Here is a 10,274-nt window from a genome sequence, read left to right as displayed (position 1 = left end):
AGACTAGTAATCATATTTCTTAATATATCGTTAATTTACAAAGCAACAGCAGCTCTGTGAAGAGTGATATTTTTAACTCCACATGTTTCCAAAAACATAATTTCCCATGTTCACATCTACTGTCAACCTGCAAAGATAGGGGAAACTTTCACTGAATTTCATTCCCTTCTCTTATAGCAGTTCATGAAATGACTTGTAAGTGCTCCCCCTCCCCTTGGTGCAGCATGTTGTCCACACTGGTGAGAAGGTCCCTCCAAAGTGCAGATACTGCTTGTGCAAACAAAGCATCAGTCAGTAGTGCATTAGTGCATTTACAGCCTTCGGTTTCCTCCAAGTTCTGCTTTTTCTCTCTCTAAATCATTCATTTTCAATAAATTTATCCACCCACTTTGATATGAGGATGAGTTGTTTCACTAAAGGTTTTGTGGGCATTCCGTGTTTATGCCTCACTAAATGACAAGAATTTTAAGCTAACTATATAACCTCCAACACTTTATACATTTTTTTTTAGTTCCAGATATTTGAGATAACAGCAAAGCTTGAAGTCCCAGCAACTGTATGTGAAAAATGCTATCATCTCAAGAAGTAATCAGTTAAGAAATGTTTCCTGACTTTTTGGCTTTAATTAACTTTTCATACTGTCATTTTAATATTCCTTGGCATTTCCATCATAAACATCCTAAACAATTCCTTTCCTTCTCTGATATTGCAAAAACTTTAATTATATTGAGAACTCAATTCATCTTTTCTTAATCATTTTTACTTTTCTTGTTTTCAGTATCTTTGCTGAAATACCCGGAGCTCTGCATAATCTTTTGAATGAAGCGGCATTAATACTGTATGGAGAGAACTAGTCCTACCCACAATAATTTCTGTATAGCTTAGATGCTCTACTGCATTTGTAGTTGTCTGATAAAAATTGTGCCATATTGAATATACCTAAGCTTAAAAATGAATGGGGAAATCTGGGTTTCCTGAAGTGACATTTCTCCTTATTCATAAAACAAACATGTGGTTGTGTTATTTCAAAGCTGATTTTAAGGGGAAAATCGAAAGCAGTATCAGTAAGATAAATAAATGCCTTTTAGATTTTCTTCGTCTGTATTCTTTGCAAGACCTTCAGTCTGTCCAGTTTCTAAGCAAGTCAGAAAATTCTTTCTATAGCACTTCCAAAGTCAAGAAAATACTTATTATACAGAATTCTATTCAACATATACATACATGTGACATTTAATTTTTCAGCAAATGTGATTTGCAGCCTAATTTAACTCTAGAAAAGCTGCTTATAACAAAATCACAGTTATAACTGTGAGAAACAATTTATTTTGTTGATAATTAGCCCAGTTAGTATATGTGTGGTTTTAGACACAATATTTCTTCTGTATTTAACTTGTATATGTATACATTTCCCCCTTTTTACATCTTTGCTGTTTTCTTTGTAAAGTACTGTCTCAATGGCAATCATTGTGAAGTTATTTCTAAAAAAGTACTAGACATTGAAATCATATGGGATATCTATTTATTTTTCTGATGCAGTAAGTCTCCAAGCCGTACTGCAGTGAACCCTCTGATCCAACAGACATTTATCTACGTCTGATGGCAGTTCATGAAATTGAAATTGGAATATATAATGTTATATATGTTCCAGGCACATGCAAAGAAACACAAATAGCTGTAATCAGTCATTAATAGCTGGCTAACTCTATTTTGTTGAACACTAGGGGGAGATCAAAGCAAAAGAATAAATGATCTCATAGCTTATGAATATTAATTGGAGTTGTTAATAAAACTTCAACTGATGATAAGATGAAACAGCAGGTATTATCACATCATATCTTAATTTTTCACCATAGTTTTCTCATGCCCTTATTTGATATTGTTTTACCTAGATTGAAACTTTAAAGGAAAAAAAATAGTTTGGAAGGAAAAGGACTGCACTTATATCAATACCTAGATTAATGCATTCTGTATTAAATTAGTTTTACGTAGGACATATACTCACTTCAATGAGCTGAACGAGATTTTAGCAATTGAACACTGAAGCATAAGCACACAGTCTAGCTATCTCACTCTTCTGTGAATACACAGTATTTTGTTCAAACATTTACATACAGTAGTAAGCAGAGGACCACTTGTTTTACTTCAAGGCCTTTCCTAGAAAAGGCTCTTTCTGTTAGACCTACAGGTAAGCAACTGAGAGTACTCACATTCAGATCAGAACAGAAATGGATGCTGTCACTCTTTTGCAGTCACAAATGCTGTTTTGCTCAGTGTTTCCTGCACAAAGTTTGTAACATGAGTATTTTAAAATACAGACATTTTGGAGTTTTGTGTAAAAGAAAGTTGATCAAATGCATACTTTTACCCTCTCAGTTGCTACTGCGAAATACCTAGACCTCTGTAGGATTCCCAGAAGAAAGGTCCTTAGGGTCTTGAATAGGCTCTTCCTAAGAGGAAGAATCTGGCTAATCAGGACCTAGCAGAGAAGTAACCGTGGCACCTGAAGTCAAAACCAAGGACCTATTCATGCTGCAGTTTAGGCAAAGGGCTGTTACTATACTGTTAGGGATACCTGAGCTAGATGGAAACAGCATGATGTTGGGACTGGTGGGAGTGTTGCACCAAAGTGCTCCCAGGGTGTTAGTTTACTCCGAGCAAATTGCCGCCGAGTACCATTCTCCTATAGCTCCAACTGCTCCCTGGGGTAATACACTTGCAACTACCTCACATGTCAGTACAGAGCACTGCAGTCACTGCACTAACCTGCATACCTCGCTTTCAGGGTAGATCATGGTTTAAGGAGGAAATGTAATATATGTACACTGAGGATTGCTATTGTTCTTTAGGGAAGAAGAAGGTTGTATAGGCTCAAGGGAGAGGACAGAAGCGAGAGGGCAGGAAAACAGAGAAGTGCAGGTGGGGAAGGAGAGCTGGAACTGTGCTGTTCAGCAGCAGTGAGCTGCTAAGCTGGCTCAGGGCTTGCTGTGAAACCATGACCTCTCATCAAGTCACCTATCAGCTCTCCACCGCACAGACAAAAAGCTCCAAATTTTGGTTCACGACTTGGATCAAAAAGGAACAATGTTAATTCGTTATTAATGATAGAACTGTGAACCCATCCACCAGCTTCTTACTTACAGCATAAATGACATTTCATGTCTAAGAGAGACAAGTGATCCTTTGGCTCTTCTGCTGAGCTGCAGCACCAATGCAGTGCAGTTCTCTGTAGGTGCAGCAGCTCAGGTCATCCTGACACTCATGGGAACAATTGTGCTGCCATTAAAGTTAATCAGCAACTTCTCAGATGCTTCCTACACAATCTGGTGTAAACGGTAAACTTTGTAAAATCCAGCCCATGTGATGAAACTTATTTCTTTAAAGAGTTTAATGATAATAAGAATTATAGCTAATGATGTTTCACGTGTGTTCTGCCACTGTTCTTCAAGGAAGCTGGATTTTTTTATACAGGCCATCTTGAGGGACCTTCACCATGGTCAACCAGTAAGATTTTAAGCACTCTGAGTCAGCCACTGACTCTCACTCTAGCTACGGCCAGAAAAGCTATCGGAAGAGGAGGCAGAGCAGGCAACTTTCAAGTTAAGAATGCCCTTAGAAGCCTGTAAGTATTGTAGGTAATTCCTCTGACACCGTTACTTACCACATCCATGTGCTCTTTCTCCACTTACTTACTTATTCAGGGTTAAGCCCAGCCAGTAGAAAAAAAACAAACATGCCTGTTAGTGAGTAAGCGTGGGGAACAGACTGATCTCATGGCTTACCTTCCTTTAACAGGTCCAGTCCCCTTTTTCTTCCACAAAGCCATTTCTCACCTATTGAAGAAAAATAAATTGTTGTCCTTCCACTTGCTTTTCAGCTTTAAAACCTAAAACTCCACAACAATGATTTTAACTGATATGTTCCTTTCTCAAATGCCTTGCACCCAAAAAGCTGGAAACAAGAAAAAAAAAGTAATTATCCATAGCTTTTGTCAAAAGTATTTTTATAAAAAGTTGTAATGGCTAGAATGGGAGTGACTGGGAATGTCTATGGCTCCCACCCACTGAACAGGGGATTTGTACTGTCATTTTTAGATAAAAAAGGTCATCCTAAGAAGCCCAACAGGCAGCATGACCAATTACACACAGCTTGTCCAACCACCTCCAAAAGGGTGGTTTTAGACGGAGAGTCAAAGTGAACAGATTTCCAGTTGCCTTGATGCCAGAGGTGCTTTTTTTTAAGACAGTGAGAGTTTTTACACTAAATAGCTTTTGGGATGAAATGCTTGAGATAATGACATCAGAAGACATTTGTTAACACATAGTGGGTTTTTTGGATTGAGAAAGGCTGTGGTATTTTAAGTGGCAAGTAGTATCTCTGTATATACTGAATGTGCTATAAAGTATACTGTGTATACTGTCTCTGCAAAAACACAGCATTTATTCTTTTCATTCCTAATAAATGACTTTTTTCCCCAAAAAAAAGCCGTTGAAAGATAGGGAATGAATACATTTCATGAGTCTAGAAACAAGTCATCATCTTTATATAACTGGCAAGTTATCAAAGCTGGTTTGTGCAGTCCAAAAGTAAAAGGGACTACTCAATACCCTTTCAGTCTTTAGTTATAGCCAGCTGTTTAGAGAGCAAATACAGCTGCAGTCTCTCTAACAAGGGGAACTATGGTTTTCCACTAAAAAATGAATAGATGGCAAAGAAAGCTGGCAAGTGATACAATATTTAAAGTATATAAATTCTTTACTATATCATAATGTCTTATCATTATAGTTCACAGCCGAAATTACTTTTAGGTACAATTAAAGTTGACCAGGCCAGTTTACTTTATATTCTGGGATTGAAGGAAGTGTATTGTTTATTTGTTTAATGAATATATGTTTATCCAATTAAAAAAAAAAAAAAATCAAGTGCGGACCTGATTACTCCCAGATCTTTCAGGTGCTTCTAAGTCGTTGCAGCTCTCCTGCACAGTAAATTGTATTTTCATTATCAGTGGATACTGGGCAGATGGAAGGGAATTAAGCCTTATGTCCGAGGTTAATCCCTCACAGTGCTGAGGACTTCCGGCAACCACTGAGGCATTCTCAGCATTGTCACAAGCTGAAGTACTGGGACTGGCTCTTAGCTGTGCACTATGTGGCAGCGCAAATGTGCTCCACAAGTGCCAGAGTGCTGTGAAGAGCCAAACCATAATCAGGGTGGACACAGGTAATCACAATTCTATCTGTTTCTTAACTTCCTACAATACTGTCAGTAAATTTCCAGGTCCTGTTTCCTGTTCCCCAGTTCCCTGCTTCATCTTGCTTTAGATTAATTATAAATTAAATAGAAATTGCTGATAATATTACAGATGTATGCATTTTTAGCAACTCCACTGTTGTCACTAGCCAGTTACTCGTTTTCCTATATCTCCTTCTAAAAATGTTTCCCAATATCCAATATGACTGAGCTGTTGATTTCTCCCTCTGGGATCTAATTTAAATATAGGAGAGAGTGGGTTGAGGTTTTTTTTTTTTTTGCAATTTTCACAGCTAAATTTGCAAATGCTTTTCAAACTTAAATGGTCTTTTTTGTTATTCGGTGCTTTTTGACTCTTTAACCTTTCTTGCTACAGTCAGGCAAATTTGTTTAGACTGTGAAAAACCTCCAGAAAGGCAAAATGAAAATATTCCAGCCACTTCCAGCAAAAAAGATTGTAATATAAGGCCCTTTTTTACTATTAATTTTTGTGTCCTGTTTTTAACAATAATGACATATAAGCACTAGCTATGAAAGGTTGATTTTGCAGATACCTCTAAAAGATAAATCAGAGGTCTTTCAGAGTGTTGGTGGAAATCTCTTGCTACCTACATGAATCCTTTATCTGGACAATATAATGAGAAAGCAAACTGGCAAGGTACTGACAGTGGAAAGGAAGTCTATAACATCCAGGTTGTCTCTGGTGGTACAACAGAGACAAGAGAATATACTTTGCTTTTGTCTGATGATTCTTCACAGCTTTGTGTGGAAAGACCTTGGCTCTTATTTCAGTAGCAGTTCAGTTCAGTAGTTCAGTACGCATCCAAGCACCAAGGTATTCCTGTCTTCTTTTCCACTAGCTTTTAGGACACATTGAGGTTACTGATCATGTACACAACAGATTTACATCCCATGTGTAGTCAGTCTGTCCTGCACTACTCAGAAGTGTTAAACCTCCTCCACATGCACTGTCTACTGTACTAGTGAAAGGATTCTGTAAGTGAGGGATTTGCTGCAGATACATAAATCAAAATGTGTAGATGGTTTCTTGAAGCACTGCATTTACCACCCATACACAACAGCATATAGGCAGATAGTTCTGTGTGGGAAGCCCCACAGTTGTGCACCACACTGAAGCATCAGAACAGGAGATAATTGGGAACATCTTTGACAGGAGTCTGCAATAATCATATATATATGCTGAAATAAGAATGTCTAAAATAAAAACATCTTTTTCTGTCTTTCTATTAATTGTCTCAAAACAACATTACGTGATGTAGTGTAATCACTCAGTGATTGTAATTATTCTAAAGCCTTTATAAAATCTCTGCTTTAACCAACTGCTGTACTTAACATGAAGTTATCGAAAGATTACAAGCACAGCTGTACCATATCATGCCTCTGTGTTTTCAGTGAAGCAACCTTCACATTGGTCAGGCAGTGCAGTTCAGCAATATGAGTGTGTCAACAAAGGAGCATTACTGAAGCAAAGATTTGAGAGAATAGTGGTTTAATAAATGCATTTTTGCCAACTGATTGTACTGTTTAAATCCAATTGAAGTGAGGTTTTGTTTGGATTGTCTGTGTTGGCTTTTTAATAATAATGAAAATTAAGTTGTTAAGTAGTCTGATAGATTAGAAATCATAAAACTTAGCTGTGACAGGAGCTCCAACAATAGAAAAAACATTCCAGACATTGCTGAGTCTCTTATTCTTGATATTAACGCCTTCCTTCTCATACTAACAGATTTTACTAAACATACTAAAGATGTTACTTAACATACTAAAGATGTTAAGACTTAACTGTCTTTGGAAATGTCCACATGCACTGCAGTGCAATATAGTTCATTTATTCCATTGCAGAGCCTTCGTTTTCAGATAAATATGGGCACTTCCTTGGATGCTTTCTCTTAAGTGAGGTAATGGCTAGATTCAGGTGAGTTCATGATGGCTGGTGGTCCAAGTCTCAACATTTTTCTCAAGTAGCACCTTACTGGAAATCTTAGCAGATAACATTGGAAAACCCAGGTTAAAAACCTCTGTTTTCCATTGAAAAGTGGGCAAACACATTCATCTGCATTAAGGCTAATCACATTCAAGCAGCAGTTCAGCTGTGCCCATTCCTGATACCAGCGACACTTACAGAGGTTTTTGTTTGTATACAAAAGTAAATTAAACCTTTGACTTCTCCCTTTGAAATGGTAAGTTTGACTATAAAACAATGTCTAAAGGAATTTCAAAACTTAAAGGTACAACAGTGTCAAACAATTAAGAGCTATTTGGAACTTAGAGAGGGAAAAATTTTCAATTCTTAAAAAAGGGGGAATATTTCAAGTAGCAGCTGCACCTGTATTTCACGAATGGGGCTATAACAACTAGAAGAAAATGTGGTTCCTATTGTCTATGGATAATATCCAAGATAAATTATTATTACATCCATTTATACATTAATGAATAGCCTAAAAAGCCTAATCCTTTGGAATGATTCCTATATACTTTAATGGAACTCAAATCAGGATTATTGTGGAAAAAGAGAAAGATCATCTTGATACTGAAGTAGAGGGTTTGGTCTTTTAGACAGTTGTAAAATACAGCCGAGAAGAGGTTTTCCTTTGAATCTTAATCTGCATTAGAAGTATGTTCATCAAATCAAAGAAATGTTTCAGCTTACATGAAAAGGCACCTTCTCAGTAATATCTAACTCGCCTCTGAAAACATCAGTATTTACCAGTGTTCACAGCTAAATTGAGGGCATTTTGTTTCACTGTCATCAGTGTGGTAGTAATTGTGTTACTGCCCTAGACAACAGCTTCTCTTGACATTAGTCTCATTTGTGTTTAATAATACAACAAATCTTGTGATAAATGCCAAACTTACACAGAGAAAGCTGGGCCAGTAAAGACTGCCAGACTGTCAAAGTCTCTGAGATAAGTTTCAGTAAATGTGGGATGTTCATTGGTAAAGAGAACTACATGTATTTTTTAAAACTTCTTTGAACCTAAAAGGGAATTTGCACCTTGTTTTCCTTTGAGGCTTAGTGAAGCTTGGAGGAGCTCTTATTTTATCCAAACAAACTTTGCCTCTCTCTAATGATGATATATGTTCATTCTATTCCAATAAGTGATATTTAAAATGTTTATTTTTGACTCATTTGTATGGGAATTTTCTTCTTGATATTTACGTTTCTGTGTGTTTTATTCTAGGAGAAATCCAAAACATTTCGGTTAAGTCTTAGAATTGTGCCAGATTAGGAAGAAGGCTTCATCAAAAGAAAGATGATCTGACTGATAGGACAGCTTCAGAATAAAACCAAGCCTGAGAAACAATCCAGAAATCTTTCTGTGAGCAGAAGAAATGAGCACTGAGAGGCCTTCCAACATAATTAAACATCCAGGGCAGACAAGCATTCCTTCCCTGGAAAATATAAGTGATTTCTCTTTAAATATCACTGACTGCACCCAGGTTGTGGTACCAGAAGAAGTTTTTTTCACAGTTGCTGCTGTTGGAATACTCGAAAACCTGCTCGTCCTTGTTGCCGTCATCAGGAATAAGAATCTGCACTTGCCTATGTACTTTTTTATTTGTAGTTTAGCCATTTCAGACATGTTAGGTAGCTTGTACAAAACTCTGGAGAACATCTTTATTATCTTGTGCAAAATGGGGTACCTGACACGTCGTGGGGACTTCGAGAAAAAGCTGGATGATGCTATGGATTCCATGTTCATTTTGTCTTTACTGGGGTCAATCTTCAGCTTGTTAGCTATCGCAGCAGACAGATACATCACCATCTTCTATGCTTTACGGTACCATAACATCATGACACTGAGAAGGGCCTTGATCATCTTGGCAATCATCTGGACGTTCTGTGCTGGCAGTAGTATTGCCATCGCCCTCTTCTCCTATGAAGTAGCTACAGTCATTCCCTTCACCATTCTGTTTCCTTTAATGATGTTTTTTATACTGTGCCTCTATGTCCATATGTTCCTCCTGGCTCGATCTCATGCTAAAAAGATTGCCGCACTGCCAACTAGTGCAGTCCATCAGAGAACTAACATGAAAGGAGCCATTACACTGACTATTTTCCTTGGAGTTTTCCTTTGCTGTTGGGCCCCCTTTGTTCTTCACATCCTTCTAGCAAGGTTTTGCCCACATAATCCTTACTGTGCCTGCTACATGTCCATTTTTCATGTGAACGGGACACTCATAATGTGCAACGCAATCATTGACCCCATGATTTATGCATTCCGAAGCCCAGAATTACGGAGTACATTTAAGAAAATGTTCTGTTGTACCAGGTCAAACTGGAACTGGTAAACACTTACCAAAAGATGAATTTTATAGAAGTATGCCTATGGAGTGCTCTGTAACATCAGTTTGCAGAGTTAAAAATGCTAGTAATCATACCCAAAGTAATACTACTGTTGTAGGATAATGCCAGTGATTTTCAGAGGGCTACCAAAGAATACATAAAACTAAGTATGCCCAAATATCTTTGCCAGCCAGACCTCCAGAAATATTACATAAGTTCATTCTACTGCTAAGTTTAATGTAACAGTCCAAAAATAACTTCAACTTAACTATCTTGCATCATTTCAGAAAAATTCAAGTGTAAATCTTCTGCAGCAAGTATTGCATTACCCCAGGAATGAGTTTATGCCAATCCGTTTTGTATCAGTAATTCCAATTTAAGGCGAATACTGCTGTAAAAATCTGTTGCTTAAATCACAGTGAGATGAATTCTTGTTTCTAAACTGCAAATTTACAAGAAATTTATGAGAAAGCGGTAAATATAGACATGTGTTTGGACTTTGCTGGCAGAGCAATGTCATTATTTTGTTCTTTTACATCTAGTCCCCTTAAAATTAGGCAATTAGTGTGAGCCAAGTTTCAAAAATAAAATTAGGCAATTAATGTGCTCTAAGTAACAAAATTAAAATTTGCAGTATGAGTCCAAGAGAAGACGATATTTTGGTTTAAAAGCTCTTTTTAGTGATCGAAGAGGAGTTTTTCCAACATAAAATCGT

At 37.2% G+C, this 10,274-nt stretch overlaps 1 protein-coding gene across 1 annotated transcript; it reads left to right on the top strand.

Annotated features, from left to right (window-relative positions):
• Positions 1-8,604: 8,604 nt before the first annotated feature.
• On the top strand, positions 8,605-9,564 carry MC2R (melanocortin 2 receptor). Its single transcript, XM_013940440.1, has one exon. The coding sequence runs from the start codon at positions 8,605-8,607 to the stop codon at positions 9,562-9,564; it is 960 nt and encodes a 319-aa protein (XP_013795894.1).
• The last annotated feature ends 710 nt before the right edge of the window (positions 9,565-10,274 follow it).

Source organism: Apteryx mantelli, chromosome 2 (assembly GCF_036417845.1).
Source record: "Apteryx mantelli isolate bAptMan1 chromosome 2, bAptMan1.hap1, whole genome shotgun sequence".
Classification (NCBI taxonomy): domain Eukaryota; kingdom Metazoa; phylum Chordata; class Aves; order Apterygiformes; family Apterygidae; genus Apteryx; species Apteryx mantelli.
This window is presented reverse-complemented; position numbering and strand designations above follow the sequence as displayed.